At 36.1% G+C, this 23,432-nt stretch overlaps 1 protein-coding gene across 3 annotated transcripts in view; it reads left to right on the forward strand.

Moving 5' to 3' along the window:
• Positions 1-23,432, forward strand: part of LOC100376759 (autism susceptibility gene 2 protein homolog) — a 98,322-nt gene that overhangs the window by 32,501 nt on the left and 42,389 nt on the right. For all 3 annotated transcript variants that reach the window (XM_085491118.1, XM_085491120.1, XM_085491119.1), the window contains exons 3-4: positions 9,999-10,100; positions 13,632-13,667. In XM_085491118.1, coding sequence (XP_085347244.1) covers positions 9,999-10,100; positions 13,632-13,667 — 138 coding nt within the window. The remainder of the gene's footprint in view (positions 1-9,998; positions 10,101-13,631; positions 13,668-23,432) is intronic.

A 23,432-nucleotide genomic window follows, 5' to 3' on the forward strand; every position in this document is an offset into this window, starting at 1 on the left:
CAAACTCATTTCTACTGGTATAAATAACCACAAGCTTTTTAGTTTTATTTCTCCTTCATAGGGGAAATGAAAAAAACGTTTATTTATCCCCCGCCATGACCCTTGTATTGACTAGACATAAATCGTGATGTAAACTTTATTAATAACCCTGGTGATAGTAATCCCCTCAAAAAAGTGAAGGAAGTTGATCATGTTTACGTTATGCTATGTAAATTAGTATGCGAATTAGAAATTTGGGGAAGGGTGTTCACCATGGTATGTTCACCTCCTTAATGAAGAAAGCCAAGCGAGAGATTACCCTCTGACCAGTGTGTTATAGCAACGCTACTATTTCAACTGTAAAGCTATTCTTATTTATGTACGGTATCTAGACAGTACACAGTTGAGATAAGGTGTCAGCTTAAATTTAGATTATCACATAGTTATGTTGATAGCGTCTAGGTAGTTCTGACAAAACACAATTGTTTGTTGTCCAATGAGGCGACTTCAAACATGTTAAAAGTTCAAACAAGCTACTGCGGGCTACTTAGTTAAGGGTGCACAGTCAACGGAGTGCGCTCAGTGGAATACACTGCCTTAAAAAAACATGCAACATTTGTGAGTATTATCGTATTTTACGCACTTGATAGTTGAAATATTTCCAGATTGTTGCTTATTGGTGTAGCAACTAGCGTATTGAAGCTGTGGAGCGGTGTGTTCAACTGCTGCGGCCGACTGAAGGACAATATTTGTTGAACAGATTGTTTGGTTTATGTATGTTTGACTGTGACTATCTGATGGGCAATTTGCTTGAATCTGAAGCCTTGCACATTCTGTAAACTCAAACCAGTATTTCAGTCACATTTGTGTTCACTGTAATCTTAAACTGGTTCTTGTTTTTGATTTTATGTGTTTGTATTACATTATACCGCCTCAAGTTGAGAGTAGGTGTGTCAGTGTTTGCTGCTGAAGTGCGGCAGTCAGCTTGAATCACTCGGCATAATATTTTCTGAGCTGCCACTGTGCATATTGTTATTGCTGTATCGCAAATACACTCTGGGTTTGGAATAAATCCTCACTTTTTACATTTATATTGTTTATGTACATGTATTATTCTACGTGGCTTCTATTTCCATTTACTTGTTTTTTAATATTAAAAAAAAAAAAAACTAAGCGAAACCAAAATAGGTTTGTGTGTAGGCAGGCCTCTTCATGGTGTGCAATGTGGTGGTAGGCTGCTGCTGCTAAGCGGGTTATCATATCCCTTTCATTTTTGTGTGACATACTAGTGTTATCTAGTTGGGTTTCTTGGCAAAGTCCTTGTGGACCTGTGGAAGGCAAATAATGGATATGTTTACCAGCTGCAGCTTACTGTCAACATGGCCTTGATATAGTTATTTGGTTGACAGAGTTCATAGTGAATTGTGTTATAGGCAAACATGACAGCCAAGCAAAGAAGCTGCTTCATATACAAATGTACCTTGAGTTTGTAACTCTGCTCAAATAAACTGAAAATTGAGGTGTTAAACTCAAACTGGAACCATTTCTATTCATTCTGATCAATTCCCTCTCGTGCTGTAATGCAGATTATTCAAGAACTTTTTTTTCAGGGTTATTGATTTTTTTATAAGTGTTTGTAGTACCTATGGTGGCCATTTTGTTTGTAAAAATTGTTAACACATGTACTGCCATTCCACGTTAATTTGGTAGTTAAAACTAGTACTGCCATTCCATGTACACTTGGTAGCCCAAACTGGTACTGCCATTCCATGTACACTTGGTATCCCAAACTGGTACTGCCATTCCATGTACACTTGGTATCCCAAACTGGTACTGCCATTCCATGTACACTTGGTATCCCAAACTGGTACTGCCATTCCATGTACACATGGTAGCCCAAACTGGTACTGCCATTCCATGTACACTTAGTAGTCCAAACTGGTACTGCCATTCCATGTACACTTGGTAGCCCAAACTGGTACTGCCATTCCATGTACACTTGGTAGTCCAAACTGGTACTGCCATTCCATGTACACTTGGTAGCCCAAACTGGTACTGCCATTCCATGTACACTTGGTAGTCCAAACTGGTACTGCCATTCCATGTACACTTGGTAGTCCAAACTGGTACTGCCATTCCATGTACACTTGGTAGCCCAAACTGGTACTGCCATTCCATGTACACTTGGTAGCCCAAACTGGTACTGCCATTCCATGTACACTTGGTAGCCCAAACTGGTACTGCCATTCCATGTACACTTAGTAGTCCAAACTGGTACTGCCATTCCATGTACACTTGGTAGCCCAAACTGGTACTGCCATTCCATGTACACTTGGTAGTCCAAACTGGTACTGCCATTCCATGTACACTTGGTAGCCCAAACTGGTACTGCCATTCCATGTACACTTGGTAGTCCAAACTGGTACTGCCATTCCATGCACACTTGGTAGTCCAAACTGGTACTGCCATTCCATGCACACTTGGTAGCCCAAACTGGTACTGCCATTCCATGTACACTTGGTAGCCCAAACTGGTACTGCCATTCCATGTACACTTGGTAGCCCAAACTGGTACTGCCATTCCATGTACACTTGGTAGCCCAAACTGGTACTACCATTCCATGTACACTTGGTAGCCCAAACTAGTACTGCCATTCTATGTACACTTGGTAGCCCAAACTGGTACTGCCATTCCATGTACACTTGGTAGCCCAAACTGGTACTGCCATTCCAAGTACACTGGGTAGCCAAAACTGGTACTGCCATTTCATGTACTGCACACTTGGTAGCCCAAACTGGTACTGCTATTCTATGTACACTTGGTATCCCAAACTGGTACTGCCATTCTATGTACACTAGGTAGCCCAAACTAGTACTGCCATTCTATGTACACTTGGTAGCCCAAACTGGTACTGCCATTCCATGTACACTTGGTAGCCCAAACTGGTACTGCCATTCCAAGTACACTGGGTAGCCAAAACTGGTACTGCCATTTCATGTACCGCACACTTGGTAGCCCAAACTGGTACTGCTATTATATGTACACTTGGTAGCCCAAACTGGTACTGCCATTGTATGTACACTTGGTATCCCAAACTGGTACTGCCATTCTATGTACACTGAGTAGCCAAAACTGGTACTGCCATTCCATGTACTGTACACTTTGTAGCCCAAACTGGTACTGCCATTCCATCTACACTTGATATCCCAAACTGGTACTGCCATTCCATTTACACTTGGTAGCCCAAACTGGTACTGCCATTCCATGTACACTTGGTAGCCCAAACTGGTACTGCCATTCCATGTACACTTGGTATCCCAAACTGGTACTGCCATTCCATGTACACTTGGTATCCCAAACTGGTACTGCCATTCCATGTACACTTGGTAGCCCAAACTGGTACTGCCATTCCATGTACACTTGGTAGCCCAAACTGGTACTGCCATTCCATGTACACTTGGTAGCCCAAACTGGTACTGCCATTCCATGTACACTTGGTAGCCCAAACTGGTACTACCATTCCATGTACACTTGGTAGCCCAAACTAGTACTGCCATTCTATGTACACTTGGTAGCCCAAACTGGTACTGCCATTCCATGTACACTTGGTAGCCCAAACTGGTACTGCCATTCCAAGTACACTGGGTAGCCAAAACTGGTACTGCCATTCCATGTACCGCACACTTGGTAGCCCAAACTGGTACTGCTATTATATGTACACTTGGTAGCCCAAACTGGTACTGCCATTCTATGTACACTTGGTATCCCAAACTGGTACTGCCATTCCAAGTATACTGAGTAGCCAAAACTGGTACTGCCATTCCATGTACTGTACACTTGGTAGCCCAAACTGGTACTGCCATTCCATCTACACTTGATATCCCAAACTGGTACTGCCATTCCATGTACACTTGGTAGCCCAAACTGGTACTGCCATTCTATGTACACTTGGTAGCCCAAACTGGTACTGCCATTCCATGTACACTTGGTAGCCCAAACTGGTACTGCCATTCCATTTACACTTGGGAGCCCAAACTGGTACTGCCATTCCATGTACACTTGGTATCCAAAACTGGTACTTCCATTCCATGTACACTTGGTAGCCCAAACTAGTACTGCCATTCTATGTACACTTGGTAGCCCAAACTGGTACTGCCATTCCAAGTACACTGGGTATCCCAAACTGGTACTGCCATTCCATGTACACTTGGTAGCCAAAACTGGTACTTCCATTCCATGTACACTTGGCAGCCCAAACTGGTACTGCCATTCCATGTACACTTGGTAGCCTAAACTGGTACTGCCATTCCATGTACACTTGGTAGCCCAAACTGGTACTGCCATTCCAAGTACACTGGGTAGCCCAAACTGGTACTGCCATTCCATGTACACTTGGTAGCCAAAACTGGTACTTCCATTCCATGTACACTTGGTATCCCAAACTAGTACTGCCATTCCATGTACACTTGGTATCCAAAACTGGTACTTCCATTCCATGTACACTTGGTAGCCCAAACTAGTACTGCCATTCTATGTACACTTGGTAGCCCAAACTGGTACTGCCATTCCAAGTACACTGGGTATCCCAAACTGGTACTGCCATTCCATGTACACTTGGTAGCCAAAACTGGTACTTCCATTCCATGTACACTTGATATCCAAAACTGGTACTGCCATCCTATGTACACTTGGTAGCCCAAACTGGTACTACCATTCCATGTACACTTGATAGCTCAAACTGGCTTGCCATCATGATTGCTGTATATATTAACTTGGTTTCTATCTTGTTCTATTTTGTTAAAAATTGATATTTCCATTGAGTAGCTGTTGAGTCAATCTGATTTCTTGTTTTCCTGCTTGCTAACTTAAATGATGTGGGAATTTGTCATTTTCCACACGTAGTATTTGTGCCGATTAATGCATCTATTGTGACAAATGTTGTCAATGATTACTGGTGCTGACAGACTACGAATCTAATTTGTCACTACCTTTCGCAACAACTATTGATTCCAAGTTATAAATCATGCTCTGTGTAGAATGTTTTTGCGCCTTGTTGGCTTTTCTTTTCGTATTTATATCGTAAAAAGTGGATGAAACACAGATGTTTATTTACTGTTGATATTTGGATGAAGGTACTGGTACTTTTAGATGGTTAGGAGTTGATATCTTCGTTCTCATTGCGGGATCTCATCTTGTGAGGTATATTTTTAATCCTTCATGTTTGTAGACGAATTACAGCAGTTGTGTTCATGTTAATTGGGACCCGCATCGGCATCTCCCGCCTTGTACCGAAATTGCAAAAAAGTTTTTAAATATTTACAAAAAATCACAAATAAAATATGGAATGCCTGGAAAATGATTTCCTGAGTTGCCTTTAAATTTTTTTGTGATCTGGGTTAGTGTTAACTGTAACCTCGAGAAAACCAATCCTGCTCCCAATCCTTGATCAAGCCAATTGATATATCAGTTTGTGTCGCATACATTTGTGATCATATTTGTGATGGAACTACCCATTCTTAAACTCTTTGAATTTCAAAGTAAAATTTTGTCACAAAATACACCTGTATAATTTCAAATTTTGATCAAGACTTGACAAATTACGTCCATTTAGTCTAAAAATTAACTATATTGTAGGTAATTTTAGATTCTTCATTGTAGAAAAAAAAATTTGTTAAATCTCGCACAAAAATTTTGTAGGGAAAAATTATAGCATTCAAAAGTTCACATAGTCATTCAGTTTGGCTTTTAAGATATTTTTTTTTAATTTTGAACACTGACAATGTCACTGATAGAATCACATTGAACTAGAGATATACTTACAGGTGTATGCCAGTTGTTGCTATGGTTATTTAGTCATTTTTTATGGCAATACTAATCTTATATTGATCTTTAATGATAGCTATCTGCTTATATATGCGTATACTTTATCTTTTATTTTATCGCACTTGTATTCCACAAACCACAAACAATATCTGTCATTTGTCATTTTTTTCTTCTAACAAAACGTGATCATTGACATTACAAGTAGTGGTTGGGTCGTGCACGATAAACATCAAGGGAGTCTAGGAAACACATGTCTCGATAGAAATGTACCATGTTTTTTTGGTCGCATTTTCAGCGATCTGTTATTTTGTGCTCTAAAAATATGAATTCAACATAAGCTTGTCTTTATTGTTACTATAATTTTGTGAACTACCTGTACTATCATTTCTTAAGGTTTTTATAGCAATGAACTTTTTACCGTTGTCCTTAAAGTTGCTTTAGAAGAATATTCCTGGAACCTGAGTATGAATTTGCTTATATTGTGAGATTTACCAGGATTCTGTCTTGTTTTGAAGTACTATGGCCTGCAGTAATACAAAACAAAACAGAAAAAAATTGAGAGAAAGAGCCTTTGCATTTGATACAGTTATCTTTTGAATCAGCTCTGACATTGCATCTTACATAAAATTGCCCGTTCATATAATAATATTGAAATTGGCGTAAATTTGTTCCGATTCTCTTGTTTTTCTCTGAATTCAGTCTTAATTTTGAACCAAACAAACAAAACAAGAAGCAAAGAACTGGTTTACCATCAAAACATTTTAGATTTTCGTTAGATTTTATGCGAAAAAGAAAAGACTGTAAATGCATCATTTTGTGGATGGTGTCTGAAGTTCACTTTGGTTCTCAATGTGTCATGTTGCCAATGACCATGTTATCAATCTGTGCATTTTACTAAGCATCTGTGCTGATGACCCATGAACTCAAAAAACTGACTTGACCATAGGTTCCATCATCATCACATGTACCTTAGTTTTTAAGATTTGTTTGGTCAAAGTAGTTTCATGAATCAATCATAGCGCATTATATCTGCATAGACATATCAATATGTTAAATCAGTTACCTATTCTACCAATAAATCAGGTTTAAATTAATCATCGTAAACAAAGTGGTTTTGGTTTTGATCATAATTTTGAAACTGATCTAGGATTCTGTTAAAAGGCATACTATGGGTGAGTGTGTTGAAGTTACTAGCTGGTGCAACTTTAACCTTTCACCACCAGACATTCCTACCCAAATTTGTCTGCACATTTTTCTTATTTTCTTTAATATTTCAGGAAATAAACCCTAATTTTGGAGCCAACAGACAAAATTTGAGTAAATTTTCAGTTTCTCCTCAAAAAAATTCTATATTTTTGTTAAAATCTTCTGAAGGAAAGTGCAGACTATAAACAAGACTATTTTGTGAATTTGTGGTGAAAAGAGGGAACTGATGGTGATAAGGTTAAAGTCTTTGAATTCTGGTACTTCTATGTATATGTGTGAATTACTCCATCTTGAATTCTCTGGTACTTCCCCTATATCGTGTGTGATATACACCACAGTCGTCATGGAAACTCTGGTACTTCTCTTTCATGTGGGATGTTTTCTACAGATATCAAAGGAGACTGATGACTATTGCTCTACCTCATTCATAGACTGCAGGCCATCTTTCAGTGATAGCACTGTAACTTTAGAACACATGACACAATTGCAATATTGCATTGTGGGGGATACTACATGGTATGTGGTATCCTCTCAGTGTTTGAACCCATTTTTGATAGAGTTAGCATGACTGCTACGTGTAGGTCAAAACATAGCATGTTATGGTTTTTTTTTAAAAACAATAAATCATTTATAAATTATCTTGTATTAAATAATCTCTGCCGTAGAGGTGTACTGTATATTTATCAACAGATTGTAGTACTGTAAATGGATTAACAGAATGTTACGCTGTATAATGTACCCTTAAACAATAGGAATTAGTTCATTGCACGTCTGTTGTAAACACCTCAAGCTCCAGTCAACAAATTTTATTCTGATTTTCAGGTTACTATGGCGCCCAGCAATCGGCAGTTGTGACTACGAATATTATAGTAGTAATTTTTATCTATAATGGTGGCAGTAAATCACGTATTTTGATGTAACATCTGAAAAAGAGAGCCTGTAACCGTGTGTAGTCCTGTGTTTGAATAATTTATCACTGTCACATGACAAGCACAGTTGGAGTAATTAAAACTGTACATTATGCTGAGATACACCAATGAACTTGGTTTGTCTCGCATCTCAGAATCGAGAAATGAGTCTTTAAGGATATGGTAATGATTGGGGGTATGCTATTCAGTTTGTAAAATATTAAAACACATGGCAATATGCAAATGAGCTGCCATATTTGCTCGAAAATTTCCAGGGAGAACATTGTTTGCCACATTTGTAAATATGTCCGGTGTTTTGTTGAAATCTGTTTTTATCCAATTACTGTATAATAATGGTAGTTCATAAGAATTGTTTTCTGTCTTAGTATTTTTGAATTCAATACAATATTGAGAGATGGCTTACATATAGCTGGATCTTGTTTATTTCTACATATTTCTAATAGTAAATGACCTGACAGATACTATGCTACTGTTTGTCCTCAGAGCCGGTACAGGAATTCCAAATTCCAACCGTGGAAGGTGACATTAAATGTTAAAATCATTGAATCGCATAAATACACCTGAAGTAGACGCTGCTTAAAACAGCCCACTGCGTGATTTGGAGACTGAAACACACATCGTAATGACTGCGATAACATAAATTTACTTGCTTTGACATGTCAAATAAGTCTCTTGTTAATGGCACTTGTACGTTGCTAGGATTGCTGCATATTTGCTGCGTAAAGGGTAGAATGATAACACTTTAACAGGCCATCATACCATCATTCAGATACAATCAGTGTTTAACCACCAATAGTTTATAATTTAAAGGCAATGCTCGTTATGTTTAGTACTTCTCTCCGAGTCGTGCTATTATTTCTTTACTTTATGCGGAGTCTACTTGCGTTTATTTGAGCTGCATCCTCCAGCTTTCCTTGCTGAGATTAAAGTGTGTACTCCAGGATTGCCAATAAAAAAAAATAGTCGCCTGCACACAGGACAGACAACCTGATTTGGCTATGCTGATGAATTACTGTCACAAGGGTGGGTGTTGTAACCCGTGAAGTGTTATTGAATAAACCAATACATTTTGGTTAAAAGTACAATCACTTTGATATTCCCCGTTTAGTCATAATGTGCTTCTGTGATGTTCAAATTTCGCTATGGAATAGTGGCAATAGATGGAAGCTGTATTTTTGATTCATTCAGAGTATGGCTTGTGTAATAATAATAACTTGGTTATTTCGTTTTCAGTAACTGTTTTTCTAGACCCCTGCCAGTATAAGTCATTTGTATGGAAACCTTGACCTTTACATGTGGTTATTGGTGTATTTTAATTATTTCTATTTTTACAAATTTCTTATGCAAATTAGATTGTATTATGCAAATTAGATAGTATTATGCAAATTGTGCAACCTTCTATAGGTATTAACTTGGAAGGTAACTGTACTTTTTGTCCTGCATGTGTATTCATTGGGACATGATAGAGTTTTGTATTACAACCACCTGTTGGTAACTGCCCTACATTATACCATCAAGAGTAATGTGACAGTACTATCAGTGATATAATTAGATATATTATCCACAAACAGCTACAAGTTAAATGTATTTGCGTTCTTCATTGTTGCCTTCACTAATGAAATCACTTGTTAATTAATCACAACAAAATAGTAAATTTCTTTCTATATTGAACAAGCTTAAAAAAAAAATTATATATAACCATTTGTATCCATTTATTATTTCTCATTGGTATGTAATAGTATTAGTTTTAATTTGTTTATTTTTGGTCTCAATTTTTTTTTTTTTTGGTTGGTGTTGGTAGTGGTGGCTAAAGTTAGTTACTCGAAAGATTTTGTTTTTTAACAAATTAGCCAAAGTGTTGGCGCTTTTTCAATACTATTGTCCTCAGCAAGTTTTTTAAAATTTAAAATGGTATTATTGTGATACTCTCCGGGCATATGAATTATATTATAAATGATCTGTCTAAGTATTAATTTATAATTTTGGACATTGGCGCTAGTGTTCTTGGAAGCCTTGTATGTTTCTTAACAATGATTTTATTTTATTTATTTATTTGAATAGGTGAGGTCACCACATTCTAACAAGTGTATAAGCGACGAAAATACAAGACCAGAAGAGACGAACGGATTACCAAGATTTCGCTCTAAAGACAGATTAAGTGACGTAAGTAACAATAAAATACAGTATTTGCGTGATTATTCTCTGTTTTTGATTATAGCTGTATGCGCTAATTTAAAACCCAGCAAATATTCAAAATGGAGAAAATAATCTCTCTCTTTCTTTTTTTTATAAACCAGTGAATTTAAAACTTACTGAATATCCCTGAAAAATTACAAGGCGGCTAAAAATAAACTCTGAGATTATTTCTCTTTGTACAGTAACATGCTGGTTTGCTTCTATTAAATAACTGCTTATAAAGTTTGACTGGCAAAGTCAAGACTTCTTTTTTGTTTTACAAAAAAATGTAATTAATTGTCAATTTAGCCTTTTCAGTGTGATCGCGAAAACTAGCGTGACCGCAAAAACTAGCGTGACTGCGAAAGAAATCCCGAACATAAAACAATTAATTATTTCTTTTTGTAAAACAAAAAAGAAATCCTGATTTTGTCTTAAATTGTGCTTCTGTACAGAACTTATACAGTGACCATATTTGTTGCATACTGAGTTGGGATTGGATTTACTACTACTCAATATTAGATTTATTTCCGCTTTGTAGTGAGTTGATTGAATTGTACATAGTTGCCATGCTTGCCAGCTTGCATGATGATTGTAATACCGCCCTCAGTGTTGGAATGAGGAAATGTCCGGCCTGGTAGTGAATGTGGTCACAGTGTGTTTGTTAGCATGATTCATTGAATCAATAAACTTTTCATCTGATAATTGTTTGTCTGCCGTAGTAGTAATAAATTTGACCTATTTGGAATATTTGATTTATTGATGGCTAGGACAAAACTCCCTCTTCATTTATTCACATTTTTCTCTTTTTGTGGAAGACCTACATGCATAAAAGGTATGACAGGTGTGTCATGCTTATGTCATCAAATATTAATATTGGGGCTTTTTTATATTGCAGGAATATTTACTAAACTGTCAATTCTATTGTTAAATTTGAATATTCACTAGGTTTTATTTTGGTGTATTTCGCTATGTAAAACTCTGTAAAGTGTAGTTTTTAGACCTGCGCATGGTACAGTGGTTGAGGGTGTGGATCCCCTCAGCAGACTGATTACTGTAAAATACTTTTTTTCGCTATTTACGCTGAAGGAATGGTTCAGTGAAAATAAAATCTAGCAAATATACCTTTTTCCATATATTTTACATTCAAAATCTGTGAAAATAAATTCCTTAGAAAAAAACCCAAATGTCTTTTTAGCGAAAATTAATAATAGTTAAAATAAAGTATTTTACAGTACTCTATAAACAAAAGTACATAGAGCCCTCAAACGCCCAGTATTGGGTTTGGAAGAATAACAGTCAATAAGATGGAAGTTATTATTGATATCTGTGCTGTTGATAGTAACATAGTATACTTTCGCAATCAGTCATATATTGTCCAGTAGATGACTGGATGCGTTACTAATGAAGCCTTTTAATGAGACATGCTCGCATTTTATTTTCCGAACAAATTAACAAATTTGTATCTGTGCAAGCTGTATTCAATTCATAAAGGATAAATTTCCTGTTTTTTCAAAGTTAAAAATTTTGTCGTCTTCAAGTTTTGCTGAAAACTTGTACCCAATTGCATATTATGTTCAATTTGTTCAAACATAGCATACAAATTATAGAAAAAATACATAAATTATGCAAAATAATGCACCAAAAAATGTGCAACATTCACAAGATTATAGCATTGGCTTTCTTTCCTGAAGTTTTTCAAATCCTGAACATTCATGGCAGTTTTTTGGTTTTATAGATTTACATCTTGAAAGAGGACATGTTCGTTCTTCATTTTTTTTTAACACATCCAATTACTTAATAGAATGTATATGTGTGGCCTTGAACAGAAAGTGCAGTATTCTGCCTTAACTATGTGTTGCTATGGCTATCAGTGGATGGTTGGTGACCAGAAATTGTTATTTTGTGGTTTGTAAGAATGTTAGTCATTGAAAAAAAAAAATTGTGTTCAAGGCAGGCATATTCATAACACGATTACATTGGGCTCTCCAGTGCATGTCGCAATTCAGGGGTAAATGTTCTATTTTGTGAGGGAATCAATAATAAAGTGTACATAACATCTGTATTTGATTGAGCCCTCAGGTAGTTGTCTGGCAGTGCCAAACTAAATGTAGGGTAACTAACCAAATAAGTGATTTGAGTGAGGGAGGAGGGGTTTATAGCCTTTAAAAAACGACAGGATACACTAATGTTGATGCGGAATAAACCCTAAATATTAGCGGAGAATTCTTTAATAATCTATTCATTCCCTGGCTTTTTTTATAAGTGGAAAAAAAAAAAAACGAAATCCCAAACCACAAAGCCATTAGAACTGCGTGGTTTCCGTTTCTCACAATGTGACATGATTGAAGAATTTCTAAAAAAAAAAAAAAAAAACACTAAGCAATTTTCAGTTTATCAGATATAGCTGCAACATTTCTATAGCAATTGTAGACATAATTGTATTTGTCAACGGAGCGAAAAATATGATCCAGTTAATGTAATAAACGAGAAAGTGCGATTACTATTGACATAGATGTGATTTTATTGCAAGATACATGCATGGCAGTTCGTCAATATCCTCACAACGCAGAACTGTGTGACTGATGGGTCGAAATTGATTAGTTTATTGGTTGCCATGGCGATAGATAGTTGTAATTTGTCATGCAAATTAGAAATAAATAGTGGATATTATGTAAATAGTCTACTGAAATGACTTGTATTTCCTGGCTGGCTTTGTTATGATTAGATGCATTGTCCGACAGTGCCGTATATTGATTAACCGTAGACAGGCTACTTAGACGCCGATCAGCGTAAATGTACTCGCAACGGCTATCACTTTAAGATTTTCCGTCACTATCCGATGATAATATAAGTGTACCTGATTGTTTTCTATCGTTTGGCGTATTGCGTTTATTAATTGAGGTATTTCTTTCTTTTCATGTTTCCACTTTTCTACGTGACTATATACAGGGAACACATTTGTTGCAGAGTTAGTTTGAGTTGAGGCGGACATGTTTTTTTATGTTGTTTCAGGTCTTCATTGAAGCTGTTCTTCGAAAATGAGCAAATATCTGAGCGGTCTATTCTGCTTAGAGTGACGGATGTTGACAGTTCTGATGAAAGGGATAATAACAAAGTAACAGCTTTGTTTGATCGGCATTCTAACGGCAAACTAAACTATTTCCTGATCAGCCTCCTTTCTAATATCATTTCGCAGAAATTATTTAAAAGTTAGCGTGGCACGAAATCAATTATGTCCCATAATGCATTGTGACATCAGTTTAATTGTATTATCTATACCCCGACTGCATTGTATGTGTTCCACATGCTGTGATCTCTTCTCGTATCAATTATGATCACACCCCCTCCCAATGAAATAGTGTGGGCTCACATGCAACGAAAATCATACCCTGATATGGACGCACAGATCTTGACTAATATTGAATTCTCTCTAGTAGTGTAGTTCTTTGCATATCAATTTCGATCAGGAGTATTGAATGGTGAATTAAATTTTTTATATTTTTGATGTGTTTGCAGGGCAGCTCTCATTCCAGCTCTGGAAAAGGATACATCGTAAGTATGGTTTGCATTACTTATATATAATACAAGTGTACCACACCTGGGGATGCATCGGACATGTATCACACTGTGCCACAATCTTCTTTTTCCTGAATGTAAAAATTATTGTTGCTTATTCATGGGGAATAAGATGGTTAATCAAATGAGATCCTATGTGACTAGTATCATGTGACCTCAGTAGGGGTGGGGGATCTCATGTGACCTTAGTAGGGTGAAGATCCAATGTGACCTCAGTGGGGGTAAGGGATCTCATATGACCTCAGTAAGGAATCTCATAGGACCTCAGTAAGGGGAGATCCTATGTGACCTCAGTATTGAGAAAATCTCGTGTGACTTCAGTAGGAAGAGAAATTCATGTGATCTCAGTATGGGGAGAATCTTGTGTGACCTCAGTATTAAGAAAATCTCATGTGACTTCAGTATTGAGAAAATCTCATGTGACCTCAGTATGGGGAGAATCTCATGTGACCTTATTATTGAGAAAATCTCATGTGACCTCGGTAGGGAGAGAATCTCATGTGACCTCAGTATGGAAAGAATCTCATGTGACCTTATTATTGAGAAAATCTCATGTGACCTCAGTAGGGAGAGAATCTCATGTAACCTCAGTATGGAGAGAATCTCATGTGACCTCAGTATGGAAAGAATCTCATGTGACCTTATTATTGAGAAAATCTCATTTGACCTCAGTAGGGAGAGAATCTCATGTGACGTCAATAGGGAGAGAATCTCATGTGACCTCAGTAGGGAGAGAATCTCATGTGACCTCAGTATGGAGAGAATCTCATGTGACATCAGTATTGAGAAAATCTCATGTGACCTCAGTAGAGAGAATCTCATGTGATCTCAGTATGGAGAGAATCTCATGTGACCTCAGTATGGTGAGAATCTCATGTGACCTCAGTATGGAGAGAATCTCATGTGACCTCAGTATGGAGAGAATCTCATGTGACCTCAGTATGGAGACTGGAGAGAATCTCATGTGACCTCAGTATGGAGAGAATCTCATGTGACCTCAGTATGGAGAGAATCTCGTGTGACCTCAGTATGGAGAGAATCTCGTGTGACCTCAGTATGGAGAGAATCTCATGTGACCTCAGTATGGAGAGAATCTCATGTGACCTCAGTATGGAGAAAATCTCATGTGACCTCAGTATGGAGAAAATCTCATGTGACCTCAGTAGGTCATATTCATGTAGGTTGGCTGAAAAAGAAATTTATTCCACATTTGCTTTGCTATTGATTTATTTATTGTACATCTTTACATGCCTATTAAACATAATAGCTGTGTTTTTTTAGTATTATATCATAAAAACATTTTTTTTTTAATTAAGTGTTCAATAATTTAGACATTTATTATGTTTTTTCTAATTAATTAGTAATTTTTCATTTCAGTGAATACTCCGTAGAGTATTTTTGAAGCGTGTTTACAAAAGTGTTTCTGATTGGCTCGTTAAACCAGCATTTATACTAGCTGGCATACTGATAGCCTATTGTTTTCTTACTTGAAAAATGCCTTGTTTATTTTTTAATATTCATAATTATTATAGTCTTCCTAATCTGCATTTGATGAAGCCGATACCTTGGCCATTTTTTATTACAGATGAATAGTATTCAGTGGTTTAAATCGTGGGGATGAAACATAAATGTCTTCCTTAGGTAAACAAAAGTTTGATAATGGTTTTGACAAATGTGATAAAAAAAATGTATTTACACATTTGCCAGCCTTTGTGATATTGACCTCTGGATTCGGGTATCCAATATTATCCAGCGCTGTTTATTTTCACTTTTAATTTGCGGGCCCGAGTATAATTGCAATCATAACAAAGAAAATGAAATAGAAGTGATAAATTTAATACATTACTGATGATGCTAAAATGCCTGTAACTCTATTTAAATCAGCATTCGTTTGACAGCTTTCCAATACAATTAAAGAAAATTGAGCCAGTATAATAAAAGATAGCAACAATCAACGTGCTATTAGGGAAGCTTTTATGTGATGTGACTCTCTCAAAGGTTGGTCTATTTTCAGTGGCAATGATTTCCTATAGAATTGTAAAAGGAAATTGCATCTAGTGATTGGAGCCAAGACAATACAATTTTGGAATATGCTATGATCTCGTCTTATTGCTTATGAATCACTCAGCGGTCGGCCTTGCTGGCTAACTGTCATATGGGCATATAAAATATTGATTATGGTAAATTGCCACTAACAGGAGATAGTTGACATTTTATGAAAACGGATATGAATATAGAAGCGGAGGCTGTTAATGCATACTGAATAAGTAAGCCGTTGTAGTTTTCGATCGTGTTTGCAGCAGGATTGAGCTTATTTATTGAGGTATCTATGATTCAGTCTACAATTGATGTCTGTTTTACTTGTAAATCCTAGTGGTGTGTGCGTTAATATACTTCTGTTAATGTACCGTTTCTCTGCTAATTTTATCCGTTTTTATTGATGTTACAAGATACTTCATTCTGATCGACTATTATACCATGGTTACCATGGTAATACATGTTCATATCAAATCATTCTATTTTTTGGGGTGGTTATGAGGTTTTATGTCCCAGTGGATGCAATGTTTCAATATTTACATCCGTTTTAACTGCCAACCAAGCTAATTTGTATCTACATTTGTAAATATGACAGCTTCCGATGTAAGGAAAACCATCTTGTTTTCATCCGACACAGCATGTTCATTTAATGACCCACCCCCTGTAATGCTTAGGATATTTTTTCCATATTTTGCTTTATTCATAGTTGCTTTGATTTTATTCCATCAACAGAAATTTGGCATGTTTGATTGATTGATTTTAAATGATAGGTGTTAACATATACATGTATTTTTCTTTTTTTTTCCCTTCCGAATTCCAGTTTCACAGATCATATATTTATTTATTTATTTTTCTGGGATTTGTATTATTTTAAAAATGTGACAATACTAATTTTTATTAAGGTTGAATTTCTAGAGACAGACACAATCAAAAATTGAGAAATTTGTGTTTATTACACAAGCACCATATGATTATCAAATTGCTAAAGTTAATGGAGCTGAAATACTATTTTATTGAATTTTTTTTGTTACCATATTAGCTTTTTCATAAACTATGATCAAAAAGGTCATAGTAATTTTAATATTTTCTCCGCACTTCAAAGTATTCATCCCAGATGGCATTATCAGAAACATTTGAAGCCATAAGTTTATTCAGATAGTTATCTTTTAGAATTAATTTGAGAGAAAAAAAAAATAGCATTTTCCCTGACTCTCAAAAGTAATTACAGTGAATGTAGATGGAAACCAATTATTGTATATAATAGAAACTTCAGTCTCCAATGTCTAAAAACTGTTTGCAGAGCTGTATTTGGTAAATATACTTTCGAAATCACTAGATTTGTCCCTAAACTCTTGCATGGTTTTGCATTGAATGTCTTCATTTAAACACAGGATATGAAAAGGTCTGATCATAGGCCCTGAGGACACGCCACCCAATTAGACTCCATATAAAAGCTTGCAAGGCGAGTACAGTCACTGTTACTGGTTCTCTTTCTCGCCTTAAGCACCTTTAGCGTATTGCTCGTTTCCTGAGGCCTCAGGGAATTCTTGGTGTAGGTGCTTGTCTGACTGGGATGCATTGGTTCCAGGATAACTGGTTTCAAGTTACCTTCTGAGATAGTTTTCGGTACATTTGTGTTTTTTTTTTTTTTTTGGACTATTAATAATTTAATAGTGCATGTATTACTGTCCTAAATCTTTTAATTATCTATGAATTGCAGCTGGTACAAACGTTGGTGTTCATTTCATTTTTATATCGAATGTGTATTTAATAATTACTTATAACAATAACAGCTGGTGGTATATCTGCTTTCATAATCTTATGGTTGAAGTAATAATTATATATTTGTCAATACAGGACGGTGTGTGTTGGTCATCTAACATTTTTTAATCTTTCCAAGTTTTATTTTGAAATGTGCCACTTTCAGATTCATGAGAGTGGTAATTTCATTTAGGAACTTACAAAAGACAAATGGTTGATTCGATTCTTGTTTTTGGTACGCTAATGTAGCAACTGTCGTGGAATATTTGCGGTTGTCGGCGATTTGACGACAAAAGCACACAATCAGATACTGTGTTCGTGGTTTCCCTGTGAGATGCGTATCTATCACAAACTGTTCAATTGGCACATAGTTGTTGAGTCAACTCGAGAGGTCATCAACTAACATTAGTATCGAAGGGTCAGTCCAATAATTGGATCACAGTTGCAAAGATGTGTTGATTGCCTTGCTTGATATCTGCAATCGATTCATTGCTTGATGGTCTTATGTCCGACATAAAACTGCTTGTAGACTTGTGCATCAACATCTTCCTATCGGTATATCTTAATTTTTTAATTGCGAAATTATCTTTTTTTTCATCGTATCTTATAAACTTTCAAACTTTAACCTTTTCTAAGAAGTAATAAATCATGCTGATTTGTTGAAACATATAATTGCATCATAAAAATAAATATTTTGGGTAAAATGCCATCTTAATAAGATAAAAAGTTAATAAATATTAGAATAAATAGGAGTACTTTATTCTGAGTAATGTCTTCACACTTTTATTGCCAATATAAATATGGATAGCTTGCTAAAAATAATGAAATGTCCTATTATCTGTTATTGGGCAATTTGGGACTCTACCATTAGTGTGGGGAATGGCAGGGTGGTCATGTGAGGGACAGTTTTATATATTTATCTGTTTATGTTGTAATAATATACTGTGCCAGATGCTTTTGATTAATGATGATGATTTTGTCGCTAATTATTCATTAGTTATTATATAATTTTAATTAGTATGCAATTTTAAATAGGATGTAGTTGTTATTTGCATATAATGACGTGATAATTTTTTTCTTTAATACGTAATGAGTGAATTGTAATTTCGTGGACAATGTTATTTTCTCGAAAGTTTGTCCTCAAGTACCAGGTTGTACTGGTACATGTATGACCCCCAAGAGGTCACCTCATGTAAAGTCTCCTCTCAGTGTATCTGTGTTTAACTGACAGCAGTTACTCTAAACCTTTTGGATTTAATGCTTTATTTTGAAAATAAGGCACACAAGCTATGCTGTGGGAATTTTTTGCTTCTAAAATGTCAAATTTATATTGTATTGTTTTTTTGTTTCTTTTTTTTTTTTTTACAAAGATATATATATATTGGAAAGATATTAGGAGTTGTGTGACTTTCATTTTTTAATAAAAACAGATGACACAATATCCAAGGGGGGGTGGGTAGGCTTTGGGATGTGTGTGTACGGTGGGGGTGTATTATTAATAGTTTCAAGATAGTTGTAGATGTTATCTTTATTTCCCAGTATGCTGCAATATAATGAACATGGAATACTGTAAATGCATTAATTATTCACTGGTTTTAATTTGGCTATTTTCGCTGATAAGTAAAATCCGCAAAATGAAATCTACATTGAACATGTAAAATTACAATAAAACTGACTGTTTCCTTGACAAATTCATGAAAATAAAACACAGTGAATATGCTCAAAACATCAAAATAGTAAAAATAAATGTCAGTGAAAATAAATGGTTTTACAGTAACTGATGATTTTTTCAAAAAAAAAAACGGGCTGTGTTTATTTCCATGCATTGTAAAGCCACAACATCTGTGCCTCATTCCCTGTAGGAAGAGATGGCAAAAAATTACACACATCATATATCACTTTTTATTGTTGTACCTTTTAATGCAATTTTATGATATTGATTTCGTGATTACCAAAACCAATTATGTACATTTGAATCACATTAGATTAAAATTATATCTAATGTATAAATCAGAAAGAATTTATTGTGACTTGCTTCATCTATTCTAACAGAGTAACTTACATGTGTACATCATCCTACTTTTATTAAAATAAAAAAGTCATCTATGGAATATGATTATAGCATTTTATGTTTATATATTTATGAATAATAATAATATATTTTATCTACATTGATAATTGTTGCCACCTTCTACATGTACCTCTTAAAAATCTGGTTACCGATATTTTCATAAAAAAATAGTTGACATTTGAATTCATTTGAAAAGCATCAGCGTCATTTTAGGAATAATAAACTTCATAACAACTAATAAATTTGGGGTCACTAAGTTTGCACGCAAAAAAAATAAAATAAGTTTTTATGTAATGTCTGATAATAAAAAATGTAAAACGTTTGATGACCAAATGAAACACTAGAATCAGTAAGCTAATGTGATTAACAGTGTCTCTCTTTTTATCATAAATTCACCATACAGTCCTGTTTATAATAGCCTGTACTTTCCTTCATAAGATTAGATAAAAATAGCCAAATTTTTGGGGGTAAAAACTGAAAATTCACAAAAATTTTGTCAGTTGACTACAAAATTAGGGTTCAATTCAAGAAATATTGAAGAATATAAAAAAAAAAAGAGTTAACAAATTTGGTGAGAAAGTTTGGTGGCGAAAAGGTTAAGACATTGTGAACAGTCCAGGTTGGCACATGTACACAGCACGTCAGAAAGTCACTGTTTATTACCAGTACTGCTGAAAGAGGATTATACAGCATTGCTTTTCCCAGCAAAGGTCACCAGAGCGGTGCATAACTAACATAGAAATCACAATGGATAGATGGAGTGTACTGTTTGTTAAATCCGGATGTCAGCATTTCTTTGCTGTCTGGGTTAATACTACATGCATCCCACCATAGCCTCACTCTTCACTCCTTCCATCTCTGCTCCATAATGTGGCATTGTGAGGGTTAATCCTCTATCCACAATAATAGACACACCTGCCTCTGTTTGGCTGATGTCAGTTGTGGACATCTTCTATCCATAATAGTAGACACACCTGCCTCTGTTTGGCTGATGTCAGTTGTAGACATCCTCTATCCATAATAGTAGATACACCTGCCTCTGTTTGGCTGATATCAGTTGTAGACATCCTCTATCCATAATAGTAGATACACCTGCCTCTGTTTGGCTAATGTCAGTTGTAGACATCCTCTATCCATAATAGTAGACACACCTGCCTATGTTTGGCTAATGTCAGTTGTAGACATCCTCTATCCATAATAGTAGACACACCTGCCTCTGTTTGGCTGATGGCAGTTGTAGACATCCTCTATCCATAATAGTAGACACACCTGCCTCTGTTTGGCTGATGTCAGTTGTAGACATCCTCTATCCATAATAGTAGACATACCTGCCTCTGTTTGGCTGATGGCAGTTGTAGATATCCTCTATCCATAATAGTAGACACACCTGCCTCTGTTTGGCTGATGTCAGTTGTAGATATCCTCTATCCATAATAGTAGACACACCTTCCCGTGTTTGGCTAATGTCAGTTGTAGACATCCTCTATCCATAATAGTAGACACACCTTCCCATGTTTGGCTAATGGCAGTTGTAGATATCCTCTGTCCATAATAGTAGACACACCTGCCTCTGTTTGGCTGATGGCAGTTGTAGACATCCTCTAGCCATAATAGTAGACACACCTTCCCATGTTTGGCTAATGTCAGTTGTAGATATCCTCTGTCCATAATAGTAGACACACCTGCCCCTGTTTGGCTGATGGCAGTTGTAGACATCCTCTGTCCATAATAGTAGACACACCTGCCTCTGTTTGGCTAATGTCAGTTGTAGATATCCTCTGTCCATAATAGTAGACACACCTGCCTCTGTTTGGCTAATGTCAGTTGTAGATATCCTCTGTCCATAATAGTAGACACACCTGCCTCTGTTTGGCTAATGGCAGTTGTAGATATCCTCTGTCCATAATAGTAGACACACCTTCCTCTGTTTGGCTAATGGCAGTTGTAGATATCCTCTATCCATAATAGTAGACACACCTTCCTTTGTTTGGCTGATGGCAGTTGTAGACATCCTCTATCCATAATAGTAGACACACCTTTCCATGTTTGGCTAATGTCAGTTGTAGACATCCTCTATCCATAATAGTAGACACACCTGCCTCTGTTTGGCTAATGTCAGTTGTAGACATCCTCTATCCATAATAGTAGACACACCTGCCTCTGTTTGGCTGATGGCAGTTGTAGACATCCTCTATCCATAATAGTAGACATACCTGCCTCTGTTTGGCTAATGTCAGTTGTAGACATCCTCTATCCATAATAGTAGACATACCTGCCTCTGTTTGGCTAATGTCAGTTGTAGACATCCTCTGTCCATAATAGTAGACACACCTGCCTCTGTTTGGCTAATGTCAGTTGTAGACTTCCTCTATCCATACGTGTATGCCTCTGTTTTGTCCATGTACTCTTTCAGTGAAATCATTTCACTCCTGTGAAATGAAACCATACCTACCATATAACAGTAGTATCCATGTTCAGCTCACCCAACCCGGAATGTTTTTGTACATACCGGTAGTTTTAAAAAAGAAGACCTTCAATACATAGTAACCTATTATATGGTCAACTGGCATGACAAATTTGTCAAACTCCCTGGTTGCAATCTGTACATGTGAGACACTCAAGCAGGAACTAAAAATACACTTTTGAAATATAATTCATTTGCAAGTGATAGCAGTCAATGTTAAAGCATGGGAATGGAGTGGAATTATTGACTACAGAGTAGATGTAATTAGGTTTGACAATAGTTGCATCAAGGTGTTGGTGTGGAAATATATTGAAGGTCACGGTTGTATTCTGCAGGGGATAATAGAATAACATGTGTTTCTTGGCTTGCTCAAGGTTCATTTCACATCAATTAACTGTATGAATGATATATTTTGGATGTTTTCACACATTTTTATATAATTTCTTTGTTATTTTTGGACCAAATGGACATGAAATCTTATTGGCTATAGCTTTTAAAAAAAATGGATTTCGGTACTGAAAAGGGTTAAAAGTACAATTTGATTTTAATATCAGATTTTTGAAAAAAAAATTATGATTTAATCCAAGTTGATTATTCGCTTAAAAATGCTATGAGCTGTAAGTAGAAAATTTGTGAAACCTGAGGAATATCACACGAGTGGCAAAGTATCTGATTCTGCTCCGACAATTCCGCCTGGCACACCTGAACACACATAATTAAAGATCAATTGAATCGATGACAAGGAAGACGTTTTAGATCCTTAAAACATTGGAGGATGTATCTTTGCTTTTACAAGCTTTCTGACTGGCTGGCTGGCGTCGTCGGCGTCCTCCTCGTCTGTGGGAGGTTGAAGTGTTTTGAGAGTGAAGCCAATGTCGTAAACATGAAACAATTAATATACCTCTATTAGTGGGCTAATAAGAGTGCATTTGTCGATGATTGTAGAATGTTATGATTGCTATACAAATCCCGGTAATGGGCATGTAATCATAGAAGCAATCTGGCTACCTAATGACCTTAGCACAGGTCATTAGAAGCAAATGTACAAGTAACAATCCAATTAGCTAGCCAACTAGATTTGCTCAAAACAAACTGTGATTGTGGATTGCAGCTCTAATATAATATACTGTTCCCAGCTGCATGGAGTCGTATTAACATCAGACAGTCATTTTCCCCCATGATGTGCCCCCCCCTTCCTCTTCTAGATAGCGATAGCATTTATACAATTCTTGCCTTGATTAGTAGACGTTATTATATTTGAACTGTTGCTATGCTGTATCATGTCGGTTGTCAGTTTGATTCTGTTATAAGCAGTGATGTTTGTTTGTTTTTAGTGACCTCCAGGTTTGTGTGATTGTTATTGGTGTCCCTAGCACCACTAAGTGGTGGTTGTGTAGCTTTTACTTTT

The sequence above is a fragment of the Saccoglossus kowalevskii genome, chromosome 16, assembly GCF_978046115.1.
Source record: "Saccoglossus kowalevskii chromosome 16, keSacKowa6.1, whole genome shotgun sequence".
Lineage (NCBI taxonomy): Eukaryota > Metazoa > Hemichordata > Enteropneusta > Harrimaniidae > Saccoglossus > Saccoglossus kowalevskii.